This window comes from Melitaea cinxia, chromosome 30, assembly GCF_905220565.1.
Source record: "Melitaea cinxia chromosome 30, ilMelCinx1.1, whole genome shotgun sequence".
In the NCBI taxonomy this organism is placed as follows: Eukaryota; Metazoa; Arthropoda; class Insecta; order Lepidoptera; family Nymphalidae; genus Melitaea; species Melitaea cinxia.
Genome location: NC_059423.1, coordinates 3,855,620 through 3,872,979, shown reverse-complemented (window position 1 = coordinate 3,872,979; position 17,360 = coordinate 3,855,620). Strand labels below are relative to the sequence as shown.

General features: G+C 41.0%; 2 protein-coding genes across 2 annotated transcripts in view; one reads left to right on the top strand and one right to left on the bottom strand.

Moving 5' to 3' along the window:
* Positions 1-17,360, top strand: part of LOC123668286 (serine/threonine-protein kinase BRSK2) — a 73,290-nt gene that overhangs the window by 21,174 nt on the left and 34,756 nt on the right. Inside the window, exons 4-10 of the mRNA XM_045602050.1 lie at positions 1,297-1,437; positions 1,783-1,933; positions 8,158-8,274; positions 8,701-8,799; positions 9,284-9,483; positions 16,468-16,609; positions 17,252-17,325. Of these exons, the coding sequence (XP_045458006.1) occupies positions 1,297-1,437; positions 1,783-1,933; positions 8,158-8,274; positions 8,701-8,799; positions 9,284-9,483; positions 16,468-16,609; positions 17,252-17,325 (924 nt within the window). The remainder of the gene's footprint in view (positions 1-1,296; positions 1,438-1,782; positions 1,934-8,157; positions 8,275-8,700; positions 8,800-9,283; positions 9,484-16,467; positions 16,610-17,251; positions 17,326-17,360) is intronic.
* Positions 4,604-7,228, bottom strand: LOC123668285 (kinesin-like protein KIF23). The gene has a single exon (XM_045602048.1). It carries the CDS (start codon positions 7,226-7,228, stop codon positions 4,604-4,606), a length of 2,625 nt encoding a protein of 874 aa, XP_045458004.1.

Sequence of the window (17,360 nt, the reverse complement as noted above, 5' to 3'; positions counted from 1 at the left end):
ATCAATTCTTCAAGTCCGTGCTCGCGGTTTTTCTACGCCTTCCAAGGCTCTGAAGTTCCGACGCTGATGATACGGGAACCAGGGACTCCACAGACTTGCGAACACTTACACTTGATGACTACACTTAATACTATCGCGGTCACCACTTTTTGAACACACGCGGCTCGAAATTCTATTTTTTAAGAATTTTTTTTTGTAGAGCCGATGTTATACGTGCGAGTTTTAGACTTGTATTTATATATTAATAGCATTGACATATTTACGTTACATGATTGTCATTATTATTATTATTATTATTTAATACTTTATTGCTAATTTAAAATTACATAAGGAAAATAGCAATATTATAACTTAAAGCCGACCGATGGCGAGATAACCATCCAACTGCTGGCTTTGAAATACACAGGCCGAAGACGGGCAGCGCGTCTTCGGCGCGACAAAGCCAGCCCTGCGGTCACTAACCCGCCTGCCCAGTGTAGTGACTGTGGGCAAAATACATGAGTTCACGCCATTTTTGGCGTGAAATAGGCTGAAATGATGATGATGATAACTTAAAAAAAGTGGAAAGGCGGTATTATCACTAAGGTATTTCTTACAATCTCCAAAAATAGAGACAACTACGTACAAAAAGATAGATACATATACCTTCATCTTCAGGCCATTACTGTATTTTTCTCAATTTTTTAACAAGTCCAGCGATATAAGAACCGTTTTTATTGCAAATCTTATAAAGGGTATTAGAATCCATTAATAAAAAATATTTCAAGCAATTTATTTTAGATCGTTGAGTCTTAGAAGTTTATTTAGGCATAAAATACTCACTAAAATACGGGATAGGAATAACTATAATAACTAAATTAAGAGGGTAGGTTGAACACCATTTTATTTATCTTGTCTGGAGTTCATTGAGCCGAAATTAATTCACACTTTGGTACATGGTTTTATTTGTTCATTTTAGTCGTTGCTGTTTGTGTAGTAGTACAATCCTATATAAGATACCATAATTATTTTAATTAGTGATGAAAGTCGATCTAGGTATTTTTTAATAAACTATTGCAACTTTTTTTTCAAAATTAATAATATATTTATTACTTCATTACGTCGTCTATTCTATGTAAGAAAAAATAATAAATTTTGCGTAACATTTGTATATCTACTTACCTAGGTATCGGCATAGCCAAATTTATTATTTGAAAAGAGATTGTTGGAAGTGGTAACTTGGCAAGAAGAGACCTAAACATAGAAACGATACATGGAATGTAGAAATGTTTCAGAAAGCACTTTATTTTCCACCAGATATCTAGTGTTGGAGCATGTCAGCGGAGGAGAACTCTTCGACTACTTAGTGAAGAAAGGCAGACTTACGCCGAAAGAGGCCAGGCGGTTCTTTCGACAAATAATATCAGCGCTAGATTTTTGTCACAGTCATTCTATATGGTAAGAAATCGGAAATACTTATCTAACAGTTAATGTCAACGTGGGTAAAGCCGAGCGGATTAGCTGGATACAAATGTTTTTACCATTTCTATGAGCCAAAAAGCCCAGAAACAATACGTAAATTTTAGCAATAGGTATTTTTTTTAAAAGGCCTTTTTGTAAATACCTATGGCTAAAATATACGAACATTCTATCAGTACCTATATAAGAACAAAGATTTTAAGAAGAACCAGCAAAAAAAATGATAAGCTCGTAATCAGTCACTATTATACTAAATTAATAGAAATAATACGTTTATTAAACCAACCACTTCCAGAAAATATATATTGCTATTCTCTGTTTCAGTCATCGTGATCTCAAACCAGAAAACTTATTATTAGATGAGCGGAATAATATTAAAATAGCCGATTTCGGCATGGCTTCCTTACAACCCGCTGGATCACTACTGGAGACCTCGTGTGGGAGTCCACACTACGCCTGCCCTGAAGTTATAAGGGTAATTTTGGTTGATTGTATCTAGCAAATACTAGTATTAAAGAATTAAGGATGCATGCGTACAAATTGGTGGGTAAAAACATTCAAATCCCTTGAAATATAAGGTCGGGGAAAGAGTTTCTTCGTATTTTATATAGAAACTAGCTGACTCGGCAAACGTGGTTGGTGGTACAAGGGTGAATTTAGGGTTGTATGTATTTTTCAACGCCAAATCATGATAAAATAAAAAATAAATAATTTATCTAAAAATTAAAAAAAAAATTAGGGGTGGACTACCTTTAACATTAAAGGGGGGGGGGGGGTCGAAGATGTTGTTCGATTCTCAGACCTACGCGATATGCACACAAAATTTCATGAGAATCGATCAAGCCGTTTCGGAGGATTTTAACTACAAACACCGCGATACGAGAATTTTAAAATAATAGATTCAAAGTAAGGTTTCTTAAATATCGATCTAGCTCCACTTCTTCAAAAAGTCGTTATTTTTCCCATTTTTAAAGTGGCTTTAAAATGTATTGAATTTCTTAAAATCACCCATCTTGGCAGACAGAAAAACAAATGCAAACTGGTGGAAAACTGTTTTTTAATTTTAAATTTTATTTTCAAAATGTCACCTTTTCATGATATTAAAAATAGTTACAAATTACGAACAAGACAATCGAAAAGATTTTATTGCATTTTCAACTATAATAGAAAATACGAAGACTTTTTCACCGACCGATCCGATTATGACTTGGGAGAATTTTATTTTTTTAAGTACATGTTTTAATTGATTGTGTACCTTTTATTTGTTTGGACTTCCCTGATACAAAAAAAAAATTATGATAAAGGAGAAATCAAACCTTAGCGCATGGTGGAATGCAACCATAAGAAATAAATAAATACTTGTTTGGTTTTTAAAACTGGCTATGTGGTTACGGCAACAAAGAATATAGCCACCCCCTCTCTTCCCGTGGGTGTCGTTAGAGGCGACTAGGGATAACACAGTCCCACTACTATCTTGGAACTCGAAAAGCTGACCGATGGCGGGATAACCATCCAACTGCTGGCTTTGAAATACACAGGCCGAAGAGTGTATATGTTTTAAAACTGGGTTACACAGTATAAATGCGTTCTAATTATTTATTTTTTTCGTTTCTTTAAGATAAGCTTAATTTTCTCTTTTTGTTTGCTAATTTACTTAGTCCTGACTCAAAAACTGGATTATATTTTTGTTTCTATAATAAAAATAATTTTAAGTTTTAGATTTTTTATTGGCTATTTTATAACTAGTAATTTTACTGCGTTTTTTTATTAGAAAAATATAGTAATAGTATAATGTATGATTTTATCACTACATAGTATAAACAAAGTCGCTTCCTGCTGTCTGTATGCTAGATCTTTAACACCTACCTACGCAACGGATTTTGATGCGTTTTTTTTTCAGTAAATAGTGATTCCAGAGGAAGATTTATATGTATAATACATGCATAACATAGTAGATGAACACTGATAGTTTTAGAGGTTTCTAATGTGATGTCGTAAATAAACAATTTTTTTGCGCATATATTATATATTTATTTCATATTTTATATTTATTATCAGCAATGTACCCGTGCGAAGCCTAGGCGGGTTGCTAGTATTGATATATAGAAGTAATATTAATAAATAATTACTTGCACTTTCTTTAAGATACTTTTTTACACTGTTGTTTAAAATCAATAAATCCATAATATTTATATCTAGACGAAAAATTTAAAAGTAAATCAAAATTTTAAAATATATTATGATGCTAAATAAAAACACAATAACCCTCCAGAAAGGTATTTAATACACTTCCAAAAAATACAGTAAATGTTACAATGTACAACATTACTTCTAGAAATACAACTTATAATATACAAGAAAAGTTAAGTGAAAACAATTAAGTACTTTTATATATTAGTAATAAACAGACTTATAATTAAAAATTATTTCTAAATCAAGTTAAAAATTTGTACTCGAGATTCTATTAACTACACACAAAAAATATGTCAAGAAAAAGATATAAATCCTGCACTAATAGTCAAACAATTTATCTTGATGTAGTAAAAATATAATACATATATAAACTTCAATAAACAGCTCTATTTAATTTTTTTATTCATATAAACTATTATTTTTTTCGGCTGTACATATCTGTCCTGTATGTACACAAAAAAAAAGAAAAGAAAGAAAAAGAAAAAAAAACAAAAAATACCCTAATATCTTTTTGTTTAAGTACTTATTAAATGGATATACTAAACATTTACATAATCACAGACAATTTTTAGACAACAAAGAAAAATGTCCAAAAACACAAGAAAAAAATACAAAATTGATTACTTGAGCAATACGCAAATTTAATGAATAAAATTATGATAACTTTTTAATTATGTTAATTGAACTTCAATACGCCAATATTAATGCAAACAATGCTAGTAACTAAATTAAAATACTTAATAACAATAATAGTAGGTTTATATGAGGTATAAATTCTAAGTTTCAAGAATGTCACAGCTTATATAATATCATCAACTCAAGTTCATTCCAAACTCTTGTGAGGTGCGTTAAAGCAATTTAAATCGACTCGTAGTAAGCAGGAAGCGTGTATTACACTTCCCTTCGTAAATCAAATACTGTCGTCGAAAGTTAATTCAATTTTCGACTCAATTTATTCATCGTCGACTCTCTGTTTCTTACTCGTGTTTGATGGTGTTTGAGGCGGCGAACTACCTGTTTCCCGCCTTTTCGCTGAATGTCTAGCGCAATTACCGGATGTCCTTCTAGAAGATTCGCGTTCTTTTGTTGGCGAAAACTGCTTCAACATCTCAACATCGTTGAATATAACTTGAGCACCTCCACCACATGTTGGTACAATGTCTCCTTTGTACAGTTTTGTCTCTAGCTCCCCGTCTGTGTCTTGTTCTTGGGAAATAAGACAGTATTTCGATGACTTGGAGTTAGCGATGTCTTTAACATTAGTCAGTTTGTTGACAAACTTGCTGTTGTTTATATTTGGCTTCATAACTGTACCCATTGGAACGATTTTATTTGGTGCGTGTTCAACCCAACCTTTACCGTCTGCGGAAAGTGACCGTCTATGACGTGGGTTGGCGATGGCGACTCCACGTCGCGATGATGCTGGAGTATCTCTTGTTTCTCTCGTTTGTGGTGCAGAGCTGAAAGGCGTTAACAAATGTGCTGGTAACGCCCTCGGTGTAGATCCAGGTGTAAAATCCCGCACACTGGTCTGAGCGCCCATCTCTCCTGTATGTTTGTGACTATCAACGTTATCCCCACGATCACCATTTAAAGCCTCCGCTATGATTCTCAAGCGATTTTCCTTCTCTTCAATCGCATTTCGTAATCGCTCTTTTTCAGAGTTGATTTCCTTGGCTTTCTCATGTTCAGCGGCGATTTTGTGATGATATCTACGCTCTAGAATTTTCTTTTGTTTCTCCTTGTCCAATTTGTTTTGGCTAAGAAGTAATTCCTTTTCCTGTAAGTCACGTTTCAATGAAGATGTGTATTCAGTCATTTCAGCTAATTTTCTCTGATGAGATAGTGACGCATTTTCAGTAGCTGTAAGTCTCTCTTCTAGAGCCCTAACACGGCGCTCCGCTGACGCTAACTGACCACGCAAAGAGGCATTTTCACTTCTTACTTCTAAAGACTCTTTCTCTAACTCTAATAGAGCAGACCTTAATCTTTCATCCTTAATAGCCTTGCTTCTTTTTAGTGTCTCCCTACGGTTAATCCTCATTTCCAAATGTGCCATCAGCTCTTTAATGATATGTGATGCTTGAGAGCTATTTAGTTCCAGACTAGGAAAGTCAGGGCCGAGGCTGTAAACAAGCCCTAAATCCAGTTCCAGATCCTTAGCTTCGGGTCTAATGATGTTGTCTCTAGCTGTGTTAAATAGCCTGTTAGCTTTTCTACGACCAGACATTAAACCAATGGTAGCAGCAACATCTGTGATTTGTGGTTTTGCAACCTCAACCTCCGCTGCCATTTCAGCGAACCGCATAACTTGGAGGGTCTCATCATAATCTTCGGCTCTTGGATTTGCACAAACGACCATCCTAACTTGACCCTCTCCTTCAAAGAAGTTTTTGAACAAATGTGTAATTTTAGATTCTCTGTACGGCACCATGTTATTTGTACCATTGATCTGATTCTCTCGTAAAGCTTCCATGCAAGTTCTTAATGTCATTAATGACTTGTTAATATTCCCCGCCTCTCTTAACCTCTGTCCAGTATTTTTAGTTCTGTTTGTTCGTTCACTTCCAGCTAAATCAACAAGACTGAGCTGACTAATAGATAGGAACTTCTTATTTTGTATCACAGCCTCGCCCATCTCATCAACTGGTGCCTGCACCAACCTGATTGTGAAAACGGAATGACTTCTACTCGATTCTGCATTGAGAGTTGTGTGAGCCATTCGTTTACGTTTCAAACCCAAATAGAAAGCATCAAATGCTTCCTCTGCCGACTTAATTTCTATTTCAGTTACGCCATGCACATACATGTTATGTGCTGCGTCTTCTCTAATAATTTTTACAGGTAAATTTTTACAAATTGCCGGTCCATCTTCCAACAAATCAAAAACGCTATTATTGTAAATTTCTACGTATGTAACGAACACAGCATACTGATTGTCTTCGTTCACACCTTCAATTTTAGTTAAATCGGTATCTGACATAGCTAAATCGGGGTTTGAATTATTTTTTTTACCACTTTTGAACTTGTGTAACTCCTGCTGCCTCTCCAGCATAGCTTCTGCTTCAGATTGAATATCGAACATGTTCATTTTATCAGGTTTAAAGATATATTTATGCGCCTGGAGTTCGTTTATACTTTTGAATATAATATTCAAACATCGTGGCAAAATACCACAGTTTAGGGGTTCGCCTGTCATTGTGAACGTCTTTCCGCTGCCTGTTACACCATATGTGAATAATAAACCATTTTTACCTTTAATCAAACCTTCCACTAATGGTAAAGCGACTTTATCGAAAACTTCTTGTTGATTCGCTTCTGGCGGGAACACTTCTTTGAATGTATACTTCATAGTTCTATTACCTTCATTCCTGTAGCTTATCGCTGACGCTGGAGGTGACATCAGCACAGTTGTAGGCGATATTATTTTTATACATGATATATCTGTATCTCGTTGCATAGGTCGCAATCGACAGAAAACTTGAACAGGATCTCGTTCGCCCTGATTTAAGTTTTGTTTACTTCTCGCCGGAGTCCGCATTTCGTTTAGTCTCTGTTTCGATTTTGCGGATTTCATTTTGACAATATTCACTAAATTATCACTTCACAAATGTTTATTGTATATTGACGGTTACAAAAAATCAAAGCAACGGTCAAACGCGTTGAAAACTAAAAACCGATTGAATTAAATACACGTTGTATCATTCATTGCATACTTCGGTATTTTTTGTCTTATTTTGACTCGTTATATGAATGTAGCACTATTTCGGTTTGAATAAAACCGTTGACAGAAACAAACGTTTTAATTTTGTCAGGTGTTAACAAAAAACTGGAAGCTATGACTTAATGACAGTGTTACAATATGTTGGGCGTTATAATTGCCGACATTGCGATTAAATACAACACAGAAGAACAAAATGAAACACGATTTTTTTAAATTGCAAATTATCAAAATAAATTAATCTACAACGAAATTACATATTTTATTTTTCAATATAATTTTGAGTATTAATAATAATTTCAACATTCGGGTGAAACATTTACACTATTAAAATATCATGAATAAAATAGAACAATCCAGATTATAATTTACTTTTTTTGAATTAACTGTTTGTTAGTTTAAAAAAAAATTTAGATTATAATTAAATCATAATATTTTGGGAAAATTTTAATGATAGTAATATAAAAGTTTAGCAGTTTCTTTCTATGCATACATATAACATCATCCCATAACATAACTTGAAAAGTATTATACTTCTTGTTGTTTAGTAAATTAATTATAAGAAAAAATTGAATATAAAGTAAAATAGAACTTAGTTTTTTTTTTTTTAATATTGGTGTATTATAAATCCAAACCTTCTTATCAAGTTCTCAAATTGAAACGAAACATTTGACCCTTTTCTTCTTGTTATCTATGAATAAAATTTTATAATTTGTAAACAAAGTTTGCGAGTTTAAAAATTTGAAATAGTTTTTCTAAAAATAAGTAATTAAATTAATATTTAGGGAGAAAAATACGATGGAAGGCGTGCAGATGTGTGGTCCTGTGGTGTTATTCTATACGCGCTGCTGGTCGGCGCTTTACCGTTCGATGACGATAACTTACGACAGTTACTGGAAAAGGTAATTTTAATAACTTTTGTAATTTGTATCAGACATTTATGAAACTTTGTAAATTATGTATGTCGTTACTTGTACTAACGTTTACCTATGTTGTCGGCATAAACTAGCAACTATTTTCTTACTAATTTATATTTCACTATTCTAAGAAATATTTTATATAAATATGTATGTAATGAGGCGCGCAGACCTTAGAAATGAAGGGTAATATGAAATGTAATAATTCTTATAAGAATAATTCTTATATCTTGCACTATTTATGAAACACTATATTCTTAATTAGAGAAAGGCTAATCCAAAGTACAAATCAGATACAAATATATCTTGACTCTGTTCAGTATTTTAGTATAAATAGTCATCTCTTTCTCAGTCCAGTATAAATTAAGTAATGGAATCCGAAGTTATTGTAACAAATTATTAAAATCGCAGGTGAAAAGGGGAGTATTTCATGTGCCACATTTTGTACCGCCCGACTGTCAGCAGCTGTTGAGGGGGATGATAGAAGTCAACCCTGAAAAAAGAATGACGGTGAGTGTTATTTTCAAATTAAGTCACGCTTTTAACCTTTCCAATGCTATAACCATTCAAATATTGTGTAGTATTTCAGTGTAATAAAAGTTTAATTAAGTAGTATTCTTTTAAAGATTTGTTTGTGGATACAGTTTATACTTTTTCCTGTGTAAGTCCAGATTTTGCGGGAGTTCCGAGATGAAAAGTAGCCTATATGTTGCTCCACAACCTCCTCTATCTTCAAATGAAAGTTCTATAAAAAATTGGTTCAGCCGTAGATTAGCCCGGATAAACAGAAATACATACATGAAAAATATTAAAATTGTTTATTTGTGTTTTAGTTTAGTGTAAATAACTATATGAACTTAGAAATACACTGTTATTTCGAAATCACAGACAGACACTTCAATTTTATTTAATATAGATTATACATTACAAATATATGGTTAATTACTTACATAAAGATACAGTTTTATGTGATTTTTACCCATTGCTTTTCCAGTTAGCAGACATAACCCGTCATCCGTGGGTAACAGCTGGAGGCAGAGGGGAATTAGAACAGGAATTACCTATGATGGAGGTCGTCCAAACCAGAGTTCTACCTTCCGCTGAAGCAATTGACCCTGATGTTCTGCAAGCTATATGCAGTCTCGGCTGCTTCAAACATAGGGACAAACTTATACAGGACCTTCTAAGTCCACAGTGAGTTTTTAACAAAATTAATGTTTTTAGTGAATCTGTAGAGCCAGTGATTGTGTACTTGATCCTTGGTCAAGGCAAATTATTGTATTTATGACATCTTCTAAATATTTCGATAATATCGCTGGCCCCGGGCAATAAAGCGGTATACGCCGGTTACACCCTTTTTAATGTTATTTAATTTTTGGCTTCTCTGAGTATCAATCTATCACTCTTATTTTTTTCAGTTTTTTTTATTAATATTTCGTTAGAATAAATGACAATAACCGTTGTTGTTGTTGTTGTTGTTAATACACGGGCTATTTTCCGCAACTCGACGTCTTGATGCGCCTTTTTTGCGTGATCGGCTGGTGGGCACTATTCGTGCCAGCCAAGCTCCTTGAGGAAGCCTAGCAGACCCTTCACGTTGCCGACGACTTCCTGGAGCAACCTCGGTGTCCCGAGGTGTAGTGCCCTGTAGTTCGCCACACCACCGCATTCCAGCAGGATATGTGAGGCCGTTTCCTCTGCCTCCAGGCACGCTCTGCACAGGGGGCTGTCTGTAACACCTAGATTGTGTAAGTGCTTGTTAAGCAAGGCATGTCCCGTAAGCGCCCCGACCAGTAGTCGGAGCTGGGCTCTTCCATAACCGCGAAGTTTGCGGGACAATCCTGGGTTGATCGTCGGAAGAGCTTCCTTGGTCTGCCTGCAGGTAGTTAGGTTTGTCCAATATTCTTGGTGCATTACCTTGGTGTTGTGTCGCAGCTGGCTGCGCAGCCATCCGAATGGCAGAGGCAGAATGGGTTCGGGTCCGTGGACCCTCATCTCCGATCCATTCCTCGCCAGTCGGTCGGCCGCGTCATTGCCTCGCGATCCACTGTGTCCCTTTATCCATTGAAGGGTAATGGTGTTCGTTTCACTTACCTTCGTCAGAGCTCGATGGCACTCGTATATTAGCCCTGATGTCATAATGTCGCTCTGTAGGGCTTGCAGGACCGATCTGCTATCGGAAAGTATTCGGATTGGAAAACCTTGTACCTCCCTAGACTTGATCGCTGTTGCTGCCATTATGATTCCCATACATTCCGCCTGGAAGACGGTGTTGTGGATTCCTAATGGCGATGAGATGTGGATATTCAGGTCTTCTGAGTAGACCCCAGAACCTGTACCTGTTGATGTTTTCGACCCGTCTGTGAAGATTCTTAACTCCCTAGGGTTGAGGCCTTCACCTGGGTCTTCGTGTAATTGTATTCTGTATCTTTTGTCGAATACGTACTGTTTGGGTATCCTGTCGGTAACCGCTTCGACGAGCGGTTCCCTGTTTGCCAGTTCGCCAAGTATTCCTGTATGTGCTACCTTTACGTTCCTCCAAAGGTTTAGCTTCCTGAGTCTTACCGCAGCCGCTCCCGCCTCCTGTTGGATAAACAGGTGCAGCGGCGGCAGGTTCAGTAGGGCTTCCAGGGCGGCTGTCGGAGTAGTCCTCATGCAGCCCGTAGTCGCCATGCAAGCTAGCCTTTGAAGTCGTTGTAGTTTTGCTTCACCGGTGATTAGTCTGGTTCTCGGCCACCAAACCACAGCACCGTAGCTGATAATTGGCCTGATGACGGACTGGTACAGCCACAGAGTGACTTTTGGGGATAGACCCCATTTCTTACCTATCATTCTGCGGCACTGCCAGAAGGCTATTGTAGCCTTGTCAATTTTGCTGTTGAGATGCTTGCTCCAGTTCAGTTTGCTATCTAGAATAATTCCTAGATACTTTACCTCCGAGCTGAACTGTAGCTCCGTACCGAACAGTCTAGGGGGTTTGTAGCTCCCCAATTGCCGTTTGTTAGTGAACATTACCTGTTCCGTCTTTCCAGGATTGACGGTGAGTTCGTTATCTATGCACCATCTCTCCACAATTCGTAGCGCCTGCTGTGTGACACTGCACACGGTACTGCTGACTCTGCCGCTGATTAGAATGGCGATATCATCAGCGTACCCGATCGTGAAGTAGTTGTGCTGGTTCAGTCTGGTTATTAGGTCGTTTACCACTAGGTTCCACAGTAGTGGGGAAAGCACCCCTCCTTGTGGACATCCTCTGGCTACCAGTGCATGTTGTGCCTCAGTTGATGTAAGTTTGATGACTCTTTTTCTGAGCATGTTACCTATCCAGTCAATCATCATCGGGTGTACCCCGTGCTTAACTAGGGCCGACGAGATGCTGTTGAAGTTAGTCTTGTCAAAGGCTCCTTCTATGTCGATGAAGGTGCCAAGACACATAGCCTTGTTTTCAATGGCCTCTTCTATTTTACTGACCACTGCATGTAGAGCTGACTCTGTTGATTTACCTTGGCTGTACGCGTGTTGGTTTGGATGTAGGCGTACTGTAGCTAGGGCGTTTTCTCTCAGATCCCGTTCGCACAGCCTTTCCAGAGTCTTCAGTAGAAAAGATGTAAGACTTATAGGTCTGTGGGATTTGGGTTCAGAGTAGTCACTTTTTCCCGGTTTGGGGATGAAGATTACCTTTACCTCCCTCCACTGCCTCGGCACGTAGCTGTGAGCTAAACAGGCCGCCAAAACAGTGGTAAGCCTCTGGATCAGTCGGTTACTTCCCCACTTTAGAAGTGCCGGGAAGACCCCGCCCAACCCTGGGGATTTGAAGGAGTCAAAGCTGTTGATAGCCCATCTGACTTTTGATGGGCTTACTACCTTGAGTGCATATTCCCAATGCTCCTCTGTTGGGGCTACGTCCTCCTCGGGCCAGTCCACCGACTGCATGATGTGGCACCCTGGGAAATGTGTCTCAACCAGGATGCACTCTGCTTCTTCCGGCGTGCTCGTGAAGGTGTTGTCAGGCTTTCTTAGGGAGCCCTTCAGCTGGCTGGATTGGTTTGCTAAGACCTTCCTTACCCTATTGGCCTGTTCGCAGGTTTCCACGCTGCTGCAGAATTTGCGCCACGAGTCGGTGCTTCTGTACCTTAGTCGTTTCTTGTATCTGGACTTGGCTTTCTTATACCTGTCCCAGTCCAGATCGGCGCATGTATTCATTGCTCTGTTTAGAAGTCGCCTCACCTTTTTCCTGAGTCTTTCCAGTTCAGGCCCCCACCAGATTACTTTGTTCTCCGGTGGCAATGATAAGGGACATGCAGTTTGGTAGGAGTCTATAATGTTGCTAGTCAACGTATCTACCTGCTGTTCTATATGTTCTGTTCCCACAAGTCGGTCTGGGCATGCCTGCTCACTGAGCAGCTGCTCCAGTCTCTCAGCGTAGTGCACGCGGTCAGTTTTGCGTGGGTTACGCCTAGGGGTTGCTGGAACTGTATTTACCTGCACATCGAAGCGTATCCATCTGTGATCTGAGCACGATGCCTCATCGGATACGTGCCAGTTGGAGATGGTCTCGGAGGCCGCTTCTGTGGCAAGAGTTAGGTCGATGATTGTCCTGCTACGTCTGTTCACGAAAGTGGGCTCAGAGCCCACATTCATGATCTGTAGGTTTGTCGTCATCAGATATTCAACTAAGAGCTTACCTCTTTCGTTTGTTGTTTTCATTCCCCATAGGGTGTGATGTGCGTTGGAGTCAGTGCCTATAATTAGTTGCAGCCTGGCCTCTTCGCAGTATGTTATCAGCCGTGCCATGTCGTGCGGCGGTGGCGCATCAGCCTCCGGCATGTAGGCCGACGCGATCACCATCTCCGGCAGGCTGTGGTCTTGCGTACTATGCAGCTGTATGGCGCACACATCTCTAGAACAGAATCTCGTTAATGTTTGCGCCTGTATATTGTTGGTGATGTAAATACAGGCCCTGCTGTTTTCCGAGCCTGTATGTGTAATTAGCTTACCTCCAGAGTTCCGGAGTCCGCATACAGTGCCATTCCTGACCCACGGCTCCTGGATCAGTGCAATGGCTGTTGTGTTAACCTCCAACCATTTACGCATTTGAGCCGTTGCTGTCATGCTATGGTGGAGGTTTGCTTGGAGGACTTTACAGGATGGGTGAGCTGGGTAAGCCATCGTCAGACAGCATCCCTGCCTCCTCCATCACTGTCTCCCCTATGGCCAGGTTGTCCAGGCTTGCCAGACAAGCCCCCTCCTCCGACTCCAGAAGCAGCTCCTCCACGACCACTGCCTCTTCGGTCTGGGGTTTGGGGCTCGACCGCCTCACAGGGGGTGGCTCGGGGATAGTCGGGATTGCTCCCGACCCTTCCCCCTTCGCCTGTTCTCCGTTGTTTTGATCCTCCATGGGGTCGTCATGCTCCGTTGGCAGGTGCTCGGTAAATTTACCTTTCGGACCCTGGAACTTCACGTACACCGACCCCAGCAAATAGCAGAGTCGGCGCTCACGTTCCACCAGGGTCTGCACCACGTCCTCAGGAGCGCTGAAGATCAGGAACGTGTTACCGTCCTGTCTGTCAACCTTATGGAGGATCCAGCTGTCTACCTTGGCCCACACATTCTGGAGCCGCAGCGCGCGTCCCACCTTCCAGATGTCCGGTTGTTCACCCGGAAGGAGGACCCCGAAGCGGACCAGCCTGACAAGGTCGCACTGCCGTTTGACCATTAATTTGGTGCCCGTGGGCAGGGCGAGCTCCGAAACTATACGTGTGAGGTACCCCACGGTTTCGCGGTTCTCACACCACAGCTTCAGAGCTCCGTCGGCGTATATCGGTTTACCCTGAAAAACAGGGTTCACCGGTTCATCATCGGTCGCTTCTACAAGATCCTTGAGAAGGCGCTCTTGTAGAAGGACCTGTACTTCCTGTGCGGCCTGTGCAGTCAGGTGCTCTCCGGTCACAGTTGTCACCGCAACCAGTAAGTCCGACTGCACTGCCGCTGAGTAGGGGACATGGGTACCATCAGCCAGCCTCGGCTTTTTGGGACCACCCCTCGGCGACTGAGAGTCGTCGAGGCGAGCCCTTTTAGCCGGTACCTGGGATGCCCCTCCATTGCCCGCTTTACCCTTCGCCTGCGCCTTGCCGCGTTGGGCGCGACCGGTTGCCTGGTTACCCTGGCCACCTGCCGCCCCCTTCGCGAACTTGACGGACCCCTCGGTTTTGGGTTCCTCGGCTTGGGTTGTTGTATCGCGCTTGGGGGCTCCCGCCTCCGATGCACGCCTCCTCTGACGTTGGCGTAGCTTCCTGTTCATGCGCCGGGGCTTAGGTTCACTCCCTGGTTGGGAGGACCCTGTACCCCCTGCGCGTCCCGCCGACTTGCCGGGTTTCCCCTTGGCTTGTCGGCGGTCGACCAGGGTCCACGCCTCGTCAAAGCGTTTTAGGGCAGCCACCTCTCCTGCCGACCGGGCTCCGGGTTGCCCCAGTGCCCTGTCGGCGTCGAGGATAGCGCCTGTTGAAGGCGCCGTCGACGTGGACGGCCTCGGTTCCTCCGGTTTCCCGGTTTCCCCTCGGCCACCCACGGACCTGCGCTTTGTGTGTGGTGGCGCCGCCTTGGCGGCACCACCCCCGCGTGTGTGTGTGTTTGCTGAGGTCAAGGTCGACTTCGCTGCCTTGCCTCCGCTAGTGAAAGAGGGCTGTCCCAACTTCATGGTGCCGCACCCCTGTTGTGTTTGTTGTACCCGTAATGGGTGTTTGGTAGACGGCCCCGCATTCGCGGTACCCGCCACCAGTAAGGTACCATCCGGTTTCCCTTCAGGTCCCTGTGAGGGTTTGGATCTATTGTTGTCCATGTTTAATAAGAAAGAAATTTCATCCACTGCGCTCCCTACCCTCCATGGAGCCCGCAACGTTGGGGATGCCGTATCGACACCGGGGCTACGCAGTAGATATAGATGTGGTAGGTTGGATTCCAAACGCGACATCGGGAGCTACAGATGCCCGGCTGGTGACCGCGATCCCACGGCCCCCAGTGGTTCCGAACACCCTTGCCCCGTCAGCATGGCCGGTCTCCGCGTCCTCCCAGAGGACCCCACCCCATCTCGCCAGCGTAAAGCACCCGGCTCATCCGTGCAGTTACGCATGTCCATTTCCCCGCAGTGGCTAGCTACGGGGCTACCGTTTAGCCTGAAATCCGGACCAAAGAGGGCGTGTTGTCTCCCGCGGTAACTAACCCAGACCCCGTTCGACTCAGCCCCCCAGGACTCCTTCATCCCTGCGTACGGCGATCAACTGCGCAGGACACACGCAGGTAGGCAATTGTAGTTGATCTACCGGGTCACCTACTATACCCGGCAGATGGCCTGTCATACTTGGCTACAGCAGTCCGGGGTAGATGGTAGTTGCGGCGCCCGTTATGACTGCTGCATTTCCAGGGTGTGCGACCCACTCCAGAGGAGCTGACGCCCCAGGAATGGGTTCGCCCCCAAGCCCGTACGTCGGCGAGCTGAGGGCGACGTGGACGCGTATGACAGACTTGACAGGGGCAAGCCAGCTTATCGCCGCACCCTTAAGCCTACTCAGTCCCTGCCCTACACCCCACAATAACCGTTTTATTGCATGGATAATTCTCTTACGACTAAGCTATGTATTATTGCATTACTCTAAGAAAAATAACACAAAAAACCGGTGAACATCTTTACAGTAATTGTTAATGATCTTGCAATTAAAATAGTATCATCTATGAATTGTATTATACATTTTTTTTAAATTATTTCATTAAAAAATTATATGATTTGTTTTTAAAAAAATATTTTTAAAAGCTTAAATTGGTAAAAAAAATAGCTTTCATTTGAAATATTGAACGTCTGTTTTGGATCACTGTACACTTCACTATAAACAAATTAGCTTCTTTTATTTCTCCTGTAAAATTTGATTTTTGATATTACCGCTTTATTGCCCGGGGACAGCGATATATATTATATATTTTTAAATTTTTAAATTTATTCACTCAAACCCAAATTCAAGTTTAACCCAAAATTTATTTGGGATCACATTTTTAAAAGTTTTTTGTTGGTATCGTCGATTTAGTGACAGCCCTATTCACAAATGGATGTGTAAATTTTAGTCTAACTTGCCAATTAAAAATTTGTAATGTATGAGAAATTTAAAATATGTATTACTATAATTTCAGTCACAACACCGAGAAGGTCATATACTTCCTGCTACTGGAACGTAAGCGCCGCCGCCCCGCTAGAGACGACGAGCCGCGCCCGCCCTCCGCCCTCCCCGCCGCGCCGTCGGACCCCCCTCGCAAGAGACTCGACACTTGCCGGGTGAGACACGCACACATATATCAACAATAAAACAATATTATGTATGAACGATTTTATTTTTGAGTTACCCACACATTAGGAATTCTACACATTTTTGAATATCATATCAAAAATTGAACTCGCGTCTCCGACTGACCGTGTCGGCGCTATCGCCAATTAAGCTATGGAACGATGTACCCGCTAGATCGAAACTATTGATATGATGATTTTTATATTCTGTTAAAGCGAACCGTGGCGCCGTCTATAGTGAGTTCTTTACTGAAACCCGTAATTATTCAAAGTTTCATATTACAAGCACACAGACTACAGAAGTAATTCAAAAGTGAAAGTGGTCTATTAGGGTTCAATTACGATTTACATTTTATTATTTACGATGATTTCATAGTTTAGGTAATAAAAAAAGAGTCACAATTTTGGTAATAATTAATAGTAATTTAAAATGTTCATTTTATAAAAAAGTCTTAAAAAAGATATGTGTTAGACATAAATGAGATTTAAAAAACATGTCTGGGATGAAAAAGTAATAAACTTTGAGATCCTATGGCCAAAACGGTTTGTTGAGATTTTATTGTAGGGTATAATATACATACAGCCTAGGTCTAATAAAAAATATTTTAATCATAAATAAAATATATATTACAGGTGAATGGTCAATCGGCGCATTTCGGACAAATTAGCGAAGGTTCGCCGATAACTCCCAGACGGTCACAGTTTAGGTAAGACTTGTTAAGCTTTTATTCACGGATTTGCC

Coding starts and splice junctions, on each gene's coding strand:
- LOC123668285 (XM_045602048.1), bottom strand. CDS start 7,228: ATGAAATCCGCAAAATCGAAACAGAGACTAAACGAAATGCGGACTCCG.